Genomic DNA, 12,881 nt, shown 5'->3' with positions numbered 1-12,881 from the left:
AAATGCAAAATATGAAAATAAACAGTGGACCTTGGATTAAGGTAACTCAGATGAGGTCAGTGTAAACACAAAAGGAGAGAAATGCAAACCCGAAGGGTTTCACAGAATCACAATTCCCTTGGAACATATCGGAAATACTCAGGATTATCAGTTATTTAAATATACACTTTTTCGACAAGGGAGAGACGGTTGGACAAACTCATATTTGGATGATAACCTCAATTCATCTCTTTTACAAATTATGTGATTTTGAACCCATCTGAAAGCTGTCACTATTGATCATCACAGTTAATAAAAAAAAAATAGCCCTGCTGTTGTCATTTCCTAAGTGAGAGAGTTGAGGCAATACGATTTTATTTAGGTTTGTCTCACTATCCAACACTGCTACTAGTCAAAGGATCTCACTACCTTCTGGCTTTTAAAATGCTGCCACTCCAGATGCTACTTTACCTCCAAAGGATATGGTATAAAGTGAATCAAATGAAGTCTACCAATCCCCGAGTCTCTTATGAAGAAGCCACCAGAGACCCCAGGAACGACATCTTCAAACAGGATACCCTCAGGCTTGATTTCTGAGCCGAGGGCAGACACCCGACTTCGGGCTTTGAAACTGTTTCTAGAACAGAATCCTAAGGATTGGAGAGGCAGCCTGCGAGGGCGTGTGGTGTGGAATGGGAATGGAGGGGGATGGCTGGGTGGGCTGAGGGCAGTTCCGTTGACCCAACCGTCTTTGGCACGCATGGGCTCGCATCTTCAGCTCACCCCGAGGTCTCTGTTCTCCCACAGAGGTCAAAGGCCTTCCTGAATCTTTCATGGACCTGTTGGCCTGTCCACATCCAAGAGCCATGCCAGGGACAACACCCGAGTTCCCCCCTACCTTTTGCCTGTGCCCTTTTAACTCTGCCTCCTCTGGTCTGGCAGAAAACTACATGGAAAAACTGAAATAAAGCTGAAGGATAGTTCTCTTCTACTTTATTTGGAAAGACAATGTCATTGGTGGTCTGTCCTGGGGGAGGGACCAGCAGCACATACAGGAGACATCTCAGAGATAGAATTAAGGCTGACTCTTCTTCACTCTCAAATTCAGTGTCCCTGCCCATTAATCCCTGCCCAGGGGACAGCATTAAAAAGCATTAGCAATGTAGGGCTTCTCACAGGGTTGTCATATTTTAAGAGTGCACAGTATTTCCTAAACCCCTTTGGGAGCCTCGATCAGCACATCTCTGTCTTCAAAGCCTCCCACCCACCCACACATGCACCTATCTGGAGAACTTGCTGGAGCACCTTATCCTGAGAAGGAAGGTAGGGTCCTTGCAATACTGAAGCTATGGGGCAGCAGCCAGGGGAAGCTTCAGACTGTCTTTGGGCAGTGTGTGACACTATGCACCTGCCCCACCAAACTCACCAATAGACATACTGCCTGTCTCAAGTTCTAGGGATCACAGTCTTTCTATCAGAAACAGTCACACCTCATATTCTTCCTTGGAAGTCTCTGTGTACTTTTTATACCCTACACACTTTTTATGCCTTGGTGGGGGGTGGGGAAGAAAAGAAAAAGAAAACCAAACCAAACAAAAACTACCCATGACCACCACTGCTTCTCCCAAGGATGGGCAGGTGGAGAGTACCTCTGCACCCTTCTTTTCTATCAGATCATGTTATCAACATGAAGACAATCCCATCTTTGGACTGGTAAGGCTGTTCTCATCTCTCTCTGGAAACTAGAAGCCACACTGATGAAGAACCTTCTCTGAGAGAGGGGACACTAGGCTTTGAGTAAGGATGTGTAGATACTATACCTCCCATGTATGCACCTCAGTTACTCTGTATGCGTGAGGTCTAGCCGTCTCCTTAACTGCTGTCTCTGGCCTTACCGAGACATTGAGGTTTACCATTTGCGGCTCAAAGACTCTCTTTTCTGCACCATGTAGTTTAAACAAAGTGCCTGCGTCCGTGCAAGTAACCTGCCAAGCCAGTTATTTATGGGGGGTGCTGACTGAAGAAAAATATGGGAAGCTTACATGCTAAGATTTTATCAGAGATTTTTATGGGGAAATTCTCCATCCTCAATTTTTAGATAATGGAGATTTGTATATATCTAAAATGTGCTCAGTTTCCTTTCCATAGAATTAAACTGCATATAGTGATGGTAACAGAGCAATAGATGAATCAAAGTTAGACCATGGACTAAGCTGATTATGTGTTGGTTTTTCCTAATAGTAAAATACCCCAAGCCCTCACATACTAATGGCTAATCAGTCAAGTCTCCACCTGCTCTCAGGCTACCCTATGAGCAGACAATATATCAGTTTACCAGTACAAAAAGAACATATAAAATACCTGGTGAAACAGGATTTTCTATCTCCACTAGAAAATTCACTCATTTATTCCATAATGGTTGATTAAGAATTAACTATATGAATGTGCTGTTCTAGGTATTTATTCATCAATAAATAAAGCAGCACCAGACACCTCTGCCCCATTCCTGACATTGCACTTCCTCTCTAGTGAGACTATAGGACACAAGTTCCTAGAATTTTAGGAAGCATCTTCTAATTTTCTTGAGGTCTCACATTTCTACATGACATAGAAGTGATGCTGATGGTAGTTTTGACTGGGGCTAGAGTCGGGAGCAAGCATCTCTTGTCATGCCCTTTATTGTAAAGAGGAGAGAAGCCAGGATGCTGATTTCTCCTGACTGGGATAAATGAAAAGAGAACTTGGGAGGAGCAGCAAGCAACTTAGAGATCCAGTCATTCAGCAAACATGTAAAATACCCAATTCCAAGATGCTCTGATGTACTAGTTGAATAATTCCATTCAAGGCAGCTACCCCATATCTAGGTGTGCTCTTAGAGAGAGTGGCTGGGGAATTGTGCTGTAGAAATACCTGCAGGGGCTACTCGAAGCATGAGGGGCTGCATTTCTCACAAATGGGGAGGGTACTTATTACCATGATCAATGGTCATTATGGTGTTGGGTCTCACAGAGCTACATCTATGCCTATTGCTTGGATCTTGTTCACCTCACAAGGATTCAGTCTTGGAAGCTTTTTCCCCAGGGCGGTGGTATTGGGAAGTGGTGTGGAACCTTAAGAGGAGGGGGCCAGTGGGAGCTCCTTGTCAACTAGGGGCATGCCTTCGGAAAGGGCCGTAGGACCCCAGCCTCTCTAGCTTCCTGTTTGGTGATGTGATTTCTATCTTGCACACACACTCTTGCTATTGCATCTGCCATGGTGTGATGCAGCAGAGAGCCCTCACCAGAGCTTAGCAGGTGTAGATGCCATGTCCTTGAACCTCCAGAACTATAGCCTGAAATCTTTTTCCTCATAAGTAATCTGTCTCAGATATCTGGTTAGAATAATAAAAAGTCAATTCATACATTTATTGCCATGCTTCCCTTACCATGACGGAGATGTGGAGGATCCTCAGTTCCTCTTCAGCTGATTCATGCTGGGGTTCTTCAGTTGGGTCTTGCCCAGGGAGACTTGGGGCACCATCTTGGTGATGGATGTGAAAAAGCAAAGTGCCATTCTCCAGCCACTGCTGCCTCCAGCGTACTAGGGGGATGTCCTCCGTGTTCCCTGAGATCTCTAGAGGAGGAACACCAAAGGCAGAGGTAAGAATCTGAACAAGGTTTTCATCCTCTTCCTTGCCACTTATACTAACCAGCCAGTTCTGTCCAAAGGCAACAAAGGGCTCCGACTACAGTTAGGTTAGACTCACTGCTGCTCACAAAGCTCAAGGAAGGGAAGGGATTCTTAGAAGAAGAAAATTATCCCCATCAGTCTTTCCACCATTAATCTAGTGAGCCAGGTTCTCACCCATTGAGAAAAATACTGAGGTGCAAATTCGAGTTCTTCCCCTAGTTCTATGATCAATGGCATCCTTCATACAGCACAGTTTGAATACCTGATAACCCCCGAGGTAAATACAAGGTTGTTTGCCTGTTGTAAATTTGAAAGTATGAGTTCCCCAGCAATTACTCCTAGACACACCAGTGAATCTACCATGGAGAGAGTTGGTAATTACTGTGCAGAGAACTGGCATTTATGGAATAGTCCTGGGAGGTTACTGCAGAGCTGCTGGGGCTGACAGGCTATTTCCAAAACCACAATCATTTGCTGCATAGTCCACTGGAGATGTCGGATAACTTGCTATGACAGGTAAAGTAATGTTTTAATTCCCTTAATTTCTTTCTCTTCAGCCTTGAAAGCAGAGGTGGAATGCATGAAGGGGAGGATGCAAATCGAGCTCTTTCCATCCAGGTAAACACTTGCTTCTCAGGGGTCCAGATCAAAGGCTGGACAACCATCAACAACAAAACCCCAAAACCCTGCTCTGCCCTCTGTACTGTAGTCGACGTTAAGGTCGTGCTGCAGAAAGACCCCGTTGTGTGCCCATCCCTCTCACTTATATGCCTAAGTAATACCATCTTAGAGCTTCGAGACATCCCACAGTAGAGAAACTGATTCACTCAGCCCTGCCTGAACTCCATTCATTCAGCTCTCTGACCATTTTACCTTTAACAACTATTACCACACTATGGGACCAGTGTTCTTGCTGAACACATTTTAACAAACCATTGCTTTACAAAATTTTGTTTTATAATATATATTATTATTAAATATTAATATATTTTACACATATATATACATACACACACACATATATATACACACGTATGTATATTAATGCACACATATATATCCCATTGATATAAAAAAGATTTAATAGACACATTAAGAATGTATTCTCATCAAGTATCATAACCATAAAGAGGAAAGTAATTTTAAATATTATGGAGTTTATAAGCACCTTTCATTTTTCGCAGGAGGGCACAATGACGTTGTTTATTTATCTAGTCCTTCCTCTATCCAGCAGGTATCGGGCATGCATTGTGCAGCCGACATTGTGCTAGGCACTCGGCGCTGACTGGAACAAGGCCCTTGGCGAGTTCCCCAACCCGCCCAGAGTGAGCTAAGGTAGCAGGCATTTCACTAGGGGCGTGACTAGGTTTCCTGGGAGCAAAGCAGAAGGAAGGAGTGATCGTGCCTGGGTGGCAGGAGGAAATCATTTGTTTTAGTCAGTTTTTTCAATGCTGTGGCTAAATGACCCAACCAGAAAAACTGTAGAGGACGAAGGTTTATTTGAGGGCTCACAGTTTCAGAGGTCTTGGTCCATAGAAGGCCATTTTCATTCCTTGGGGCTTGAGGTGAGGCGGACATCATGGCGGAAGAGTGTGGCAGAAGGAAACAGCTCACACCAAGGTGATCAGGAATCAAAGAGAGACTCCACTTGCCTGATACAAATATATACCCCAAAGCCACGCCCCAATTCCCACTTCCTCTAGCCACACCTACCACTTCAGTTACCACTCAGCTAATTCCTCCCTGTTAGGGGATCAAATAACTGATTGGGTTAAGACAACCGTTTCTCCTCTGAACATTCTTGCATTGTCTTACACGTGAGCTTTTGGGGGACACCTCACATCCAAACCATAACAGCAGTCTTCTCAGAGGAAGGTGACACTGGTGCTGGGCCTGGTGAGCGGTTCGTGGACAGGTAGAGGAGGGAAAGGATGTTCAGGAGAAGAAGCACCAGGATAAGAAGGAAGGAAGAACATCAGTGCGCCCTTTCTGGGTTGGCCACTTCGGTTTTGTGTGAGCCATAGGTCACTAGCTTGTCCCAGAGGATGCTGACAGGGCTGCCAATCTCCTCCTGCTGTCTCACACACCAGGGAGAACAGCAAAGTAGGTAGCGTGAAAGAGGGCTGAGAAAATGGGGACCAAAACCCCTTCATGCTCAGTCCCTCTCCCGATTGCCCTGCTGGGTTGGTGTGCCATCCACAACCTGGAGCATGACTGGCACAGCAGAGGAAGTGAGGATGGATGATCCCCTGCACCTTGGTCCCGCACGGCCCATTTATTAAGTGAGGTGGGGACACAGGCTTCCCGAGTCCATCTTTCCCGTGAGGAGGCTTTCCTGATTTCCAGTGAGGAGAAACCCTCAGAAGTATCTCTGAGGGTGGGCATTTGGAGCAGTGGTCACCATGCAAATGCTCAGCACAGATGCCACAATCATACTGGGACTCTGACCCTTTCAACCAGTCCTTGTGCCTTCACAAAGCACCAGAAGACTCGTGAGAAATGGTGCCCCATAGTTCCTGTTCTGCAGTGGTAGTAGAAACCAAACCGTCTCCTCTCATCACAGACAAAAGCAAAAACAGAAAAACATAGGCAGTCCAGCTCCTAAGAGAGCACCAAGGCATGATTAAGTCACCTAGAGCAGCACACGCAGCCTGGGACTTATTCCACACCTGCCTGAGTGCCACTCAGTCCTTCCTGTAACCACTGAGAAGGATCTGGAGACTCCTACCCCCAAATCACTTAACAAACTGGATTTCTGTTTCCCTGGGGATCCTCATCAAGTAGGCAGGCTCATTACCTCTTTACGACTAGGGAAGCAGAAATGAGGAAATGCCTGGACTGTAACCCCAGTGTGACACAGATCAGGGACTGGGATGGCTGGACTATCAGATCCCTTCTACCCACAGCACAACCAGCAGGCAGCACGACCTCAGAGTACACAGAGGAAGTGCTGAGCAGAGGCCATATGGTCATTTAGGATCTTCTGTGGCACGCCATTTTGTATGAGGTCTTAGTGTGCCACGACTTCTTTTAAAATTTTAAATACAATTCACATGCCATAAACTCACCCTTTCAAGTCTATAATTCGCTACGTTGTGCAACTATTCCCATTGTCTAAGTTCAGAATATCTTTATCAAAAAGAAGGCCCATATCCATAAGCAGCCCATGGCCCTTTCAGAGGAAGAAGGTGTTCTGTCCTACATCTCCAGAGGGGGAACACCTGAGGTATTCCAGATACAGTGGAGGACTGAGCAAGCGCACCCCCCTGTGGGTCAGTGGGCTGCTAGCACAGAGGCCTTGCCTTGTAGGTCCGCCCACTGAACCCATCTGTGAGTTATTCATGTCCACCCCTCCAATGGGGACATCATGATTCTGCCCAGACTAGACTCATTACAGAGGGGAAAGGGGAAGGAAAGAGGCCACCGTGCCTGCCAAGAGCACTCGTCTGTGTTTAGTTTCAAAATACTTACGCAGTGATAGCTTCTTCCTTGGCTTTTCCCCTCTCTTGGCAGGACCTGACATGGAAGAGCTCAAATCTAAACCAGGAACTTACTTACTTATGCTATGACTGGCCTGGTCAACTAATGAAAAACCACACAGGGCACAGTAAATGTCAATTTCTTCCCCAACAGGAGTGAGATCAGAGCTTGGAACACCAGTGTAATCATGTTGGTCTGGGTTTCAGCAGAATATCTCAAGAAGAGGAGAAATGCAATACAAGGCAGTCCGGAAACCCCGAAGGGCAAGTTATAGGAGGTGATAAAATAGTCCAGCCCAAAGTCATCTGCATTGCCAAAGAGGCTCCGATGGAAATTTCACTACATGTATTGAATAAAACAAGTGCCAGCAGGATCCTGCATGGGCATCTGAAGACACCACAGGTGTCACCGGGTGACAGACACCAGTGCCGTCATCATACTGTGGGCCAGGATACCTGGAAACATAAGGCTGTCCTGACTGTACCATGTCCATTCTTCCTTTCCACAAACCTCACATCCCTCAGCACCTCCCAAAATTTCAGAACTGCCTGGAATACATGGAAACCAGGGTGCCATTTATTCTTACATACGTCTTTTTTGGATCACAACTCGCCATTTAGAAAATTGTGCTAAGTGGTTCCTGCTCTCAAGGAGCTTTCAATCTAACAGGACACTTAAGACAGGGCAATGAATGAGCCCTCTGCATAGTAATAGCAGCGCTGAGTGAGAGGCTGGAGCTTGGCTCCATGTACATGGATGGGAAGAAAGAAAATGGGTAAAAATGTTGGGAGGCAATTTCAGATGAAGAGTCTATGCAAAGGAATGAAGGATAATACACGTTTGCAGAACCACGAGAGGTCTGGTGAAGTGGCGCAGGGAGGACAGAGAAGAATGGCTGCAGACCTAGACTAAATTCAGACTGGTATCAACAGCCAAAGTTGTGAATGCCAGTTTAAGGAGTTCAGGGCTAATGGAAAGCCGTCCATGGTTTTGCTCAGCAGAAGTGAGAGCTAAACCATCATTTAGAATGATCAGGAAGACCCAGAAAGAGAAGGGAAGATAAACTAGACTCGGAGTCTCACTCTGACTCTGAGCATACTGTATTCTGCGGGGACTAAAGCTGTGAAGTGGAACGCAGGAGCCTGGGCATGGTCTGAGGAATTGTGGGCAAGTTGCTCTGCTTTGAGTTTTCTGGTCTGTTTAAGAAGATCTGGAGAGATGAACTTCAAGATCGTTTGTAACTTCGATATCCTATGATTCTAGGTCCGGAAGGGATGTTAAGTTCAATGTTCCAAATGATATCGCACCTCCTCTCAAGTATAACATCGACTCCTTCCCTCGTTTCCCTTGGCACGCAGACTGGACAGGTTTGAAGGAACTGGACCAGAGCCTCCCAGACTCAGGCCCTCTTCACAATGGATGGCACATGGCAAGAAAGACTCTCATTCATCCTCCTACAGACATGTGATTTCCAAGAGCTTCTTCAGCCACAGAGGATTGCAATGGTAGGACATCAGGCAAGGAAAGTCACAAGAGAGAATCATCTGGGATGGGGAAAGGCAGAGAGAAGGAGATGAGATGAAATCACTTTTAAATTGCCTTAGTCATTGTTCTAAAGTTAGCTTGTGTGCTGTGAGCTTATAGTCTCTTTGTGGGGTGAGCTCAGGACACTCGAAACTTTGCTGCAAAATTCCTCCTCTGGTCTTACAATTTCCCTGTACCACCATGCCCTTTTCCTTCATGGGGTGTGCCCTCGTGGCTGAGAGTTCCCAGTCTGAGCTGCTAAAGCAACACATCCTGCAGGATCAGAATTTGCCCCAAAGGACCGGATCCACGATGTCCTTGCTCAAAGAGTTTGACTATTTAAATTCAAATATGGATTTGAGCTGGGAAAATTCTCCAGGACCTTTTAATTCACTGAATTACGGTACAGTGGCTTAGAGCAGTCCGGCATCCTGGGACCCTTTTCCACTCTGAGCAAGTCTGAGTCTCAAGCTGAATCCAGCTGAGTCGTAATGAGGTTACCGCGGTTGCCAAGGTCAAGGCGGGAGGAAGCATTAACTTGTCGATTCTTGGCCTTGTGTCGAGGGCATCGGAAGAACTGACCCTGTAAGTCTTTCAAGGTTGCGGTTGCCACCCCCTGATGGCCATTACTGATTGTTGAAAGACCTCCTTAGATTTTCAAACTTGCTGTTGGCTTCAGAATCTTGCATCCAAACCAAATCTAATATGCTTTCTCAAGGGGGTTCCCCAGAGCAGAGTTAGAAAAGGACTGGATCAATTGGAGGACAAGTAAAATTCACTGCTCAGATAGGTCCCTGCTGATAGAGGACTGGGAGGTGTCTAGGGGGTCTTAGTTTTGCTTGGTTGTTTTTCCATTATATTGAGTGTGATATTATGAAGAGCCTTCTATCCCTCCTGAAATAATTACAAGGAAAAGAGGACATCTCTAAAAATAGAATCCAACCATACCTCCACCTGTGCTAGCTCAGTGGCCATTATGAGATTCCCTTGGTGATGAAGATTAAGCTCAGAACTTCAGTAGTGATAAGTCGGCTATCTAAAACTAAGAAGAACAAATGGACCTTGGCCATCAGGTAGTGACTATCACTAAGGTTACCAAGGACAGGCCTACCACAGATAGAACTGCCCCCTTTTCTTTTGTTCTTTTTTACTCTCTTTTTTCCACCCTCTGATTTCAGAGTTTGAAAGATATTGATGGTGGACCTAGTTTCCCACATGGTTTCATTATGGTCTTCTGACTGAAACCATTAACAGTGGCATTAACTTTCAACACCTTTGTAAGAAAATAACCTGCTGGAGTCAGGGGTTAATCACAGTAGGGGATCACTAATTATCCTGCAAATCTTCACCCTGGTATCAAATGTGACACCAGTCTTTAATGTCTCTGGAACAGCAGCCTCCAAAGACCCCAACCTGTTTCATAAACAACAGCAGCAGCACATTAGTGTCCTGGCCATCTGTGAAGAAAGATGAGGGGCAGATGAGAAGCAAACAAAGGAGAAGGTGGCAGAAAGGACAAAGCCAAGAGGCATGAGCAAGTGAGACCAGGCGAGGAAACCAAGGCCTTGGGTGGAGTTGGTGGGCCTCTGCACCGCTCTCCAGAGGGACCATCTGGCACGGAGTTCTGAGGTAGGAAGATCCCACGTCCCAGAGTAAGAGCCACAGAAAAACAGCACTCTGCCAGGTCTGAGTTCAGCCAGCATGGATGGCAGGCACACGGAGGGTTTGCTTGAAGTCTGTGCCCTGAAAGACCCAGCCAAGTGAACAACGGAATGGAAGATCCTGTAGCCACGTTCTTCTGTGAAGATGTTCAGAGACCCATCAGCGCACTCTCTGTGTGGAGCTGCTTCCTGTCATCACATTCTTTGTCCTCTGCCTCCAAGGATGAAGGCCAGGCTTGAGCTATGGCCACAAAACTACAAGCAACACATGCTTTAGAGCAAGATAGCTTAAAATTTCAAAAATCTCTCATCCAACAGCAGTTTCCTCTCTCAAGTCACCAGAACCTTCTAGAATTGCTGGGAATTGGAATAGCAATTTTCATTTGTACCCAAGTGAAAGACAATAGAATTCCTATTTCCCCTTCTTGGTGACATCTGTCCTCATGGCAAATACAAGAGGCGTGGAGTGTTGCTAATCCAATGGAGAGAGACAGAATGGCAGGTTAGAGACAGTCCCGGCACAGCGGCCCTGGAGAGTGAACTGCTGCCGTCTCCGGAGTTCACTCTCCTCATCCATCTCCCGGTGATGGGATAAAGGTCTCTGGCGACTCTCTAGCACTGACCCGTTCTTCACGCAAATCCAGTTGTCACACCTGGCTCCAGGTAGACCTGAGTCAGGTGCAGGTGCAGTGCACTTCTGCATAACAACTGGCTAAAAGTCTCAGATTCTCCTCTAGGAGTTTGGAAGGCTTCCATCTCAGCCCAGCCTATTGATTTATATGCTAAGGCCTGGCTGGAGCAAAACCTATCAAATCTCCAATCTTGGGTCTCCAATAAGAATCATCCACAGAGAGAGGCTGCCCAGTGTTTCCAGTGAGTCACTGACCTTTGATCAATTATGCTCATGTGGATAAGGGTAGTCTGGATAAGAAAGCTTCAGCTGACCTCTCTTGGTGGCTCCACCAATATCCCTTTATAGAACTATTCTCTGAAAATCTGAAACATTAACTTCCTTTAAAGCTGCCCACTCACCCACTTCTCCTTTTCCAGAACAGGCAAAGATGGACTCAAATGAGCCAACCCAGGGAGCAGGAGTGATAAAAGACAGCCAACAAGGACCACATAGTCCATAGTACGTTGTCTCTGAGGGCAGCTGGGGGCGGGAGCTGCAGGAAGCAGAGGGTGGCTTTTTAAATCAGCCTTGATGGGAAGCAGCAAAGCTTTCTATGGATGCTGCTGGAAGTAGGTCACTCCACCCTACTCCGTGCTGGCATGAATAGCAATCCAGCAACTGCAGGAACATTCTATTTACCTAGCCATGGAGATGAAAACATTCCTGTGGGGGAAAAACGCAGCCAAAAGGTTCTGACACAACCAGAGAGATGAGGAGGCATTCAAATGGCTTGTGATTTCATCCAAAATGGTTTGCTTGTTCCTGCCACTGTGTTTCTCTGGATCTTTTCAAACCTCTGCAAAGAGTTTATCCACATGATACTCATTAAAGTCTCATTTGAAAAGGGGGAAAAAAGCCCAAAGCTCTTTGAAAAAGGCCTGGTTCTCTGAGACGCAGATGTACTGCTGAAAGGATTTCATACATAGATCTAGTTCTATTCTCCACTGCCACCCGACTGACCTTTGTAAATTGAGATAACGGCACACATTTAACAAAATCTGACATCAAGTAAGATGTGTAATAATATTTAAACTCTGGAATGTTAAAATATGTATTTATAGATCATTTGGTACATTGTGATGAGAATAAGTCATTTTGAGGTTTCACAACTGGAATTCTGATTTTAGCTTCATAAGTCCTTGGGGGTCACCCTCCCTGCTGTGGGGCTTTGGAAGTATTATGGACACCTGGGTTCGGAAATCAGGAACACTGGTTGCAGGTAGTGATAGGGAAACTGCCTACGAGCCTCAGTGAGAGTTCTATTCAATCTGATCCTCTCTCTTGTACTCCTGTTCTTTCATTAACAGAGAACTGAGCATTTGCTGAACTTCTCTGATCTTGAACAATCTCTAGGCTCTCTGGTGCCATGAGTCTGGCCTGATAAAATAGGTGGAAATATGAATTGATATTGACAAAATATCATCTGCAAATGATGTACGAAAGGTGAATAGCCTGTATGTTGTCCTAAAGTATCTCAGTTCATCTCCATTTCTAATTAGTTCTCATCCAGTTGTATTTCTGTCCTTATCTGTGATTCAACTCAGTAAGTAACGATGTCTCTATTATGTGCTGGCCTTGCTGAGAAGCTCTTTCAGCATTCTTGAGATAAGGGAATCCTCGATGACCCTTTAATGTGGGTGTGCACCTCCCCATTTTACAGATGAGGAACAGCCTATTTGATTTACCTACGTAGTAAATGTTAGAATTGGGGGGAAGGGAAATCCCAGGTCTCCCAGTTCTAAGGTCACTGTTCCTTCTCACAATCTCAACTCCCTTCCCTCACTGTGCAAAGTCCAATCTTGGGGTAATACAATGCTGAACAGTTTCTGGCATTTAATTGTTCAATAAACATCAATATCATCGTCCCTTATTAACATTGTGTTGGTTGCTGTCAT

At 45.6% G+C, this 12,881-nt stretch overlaps 1 protein-coding gene across 3 annotated transcripts in view; it reads right to left on the bottom strand.

The window, feature by feature from the left end:
* The window catches only part of Astn1 (astrotactin 1), a 284,134-nt gene that overhangs the window by 179,951 nt on the left and 91,302 nt on the right, over positions 1–12,881 (bottom strand). For all 3 annotated transcript variants that reach the window (XM_047521201.1, XM_047521202.1, XM_047521203.1), the window contains exon 2: positions 3,404–3,591. In XM_047521201.1, coding sequence (XP_047377157.1) covers positions 3,404–3,591 — 188 coding nt within the window. The remainder of the gene's footprint in view (positions 1–3,403; positions 3,592–12,881) is intronic.

Source organism: Sciurus carolinensis, chromosome 12 (assembly GCF_902686445.1).
Source record: "Sciurus carolinensis chromosome 12, mSciCar1.2, whole genome shotgun sequence".
In the NCBI taxonomy this organism is placed as follows: Eukaryota; Metazoa; Chordata; class Mammalia; order Rodentia; family Sciuridae; genus Sciurus; species Sciurus carolinensis.
The sequence above is the reverse complement of the archived record's forward strand: the minus strand, read 5'-3'. Positions and strand labels throughout refer to the sequence as shown.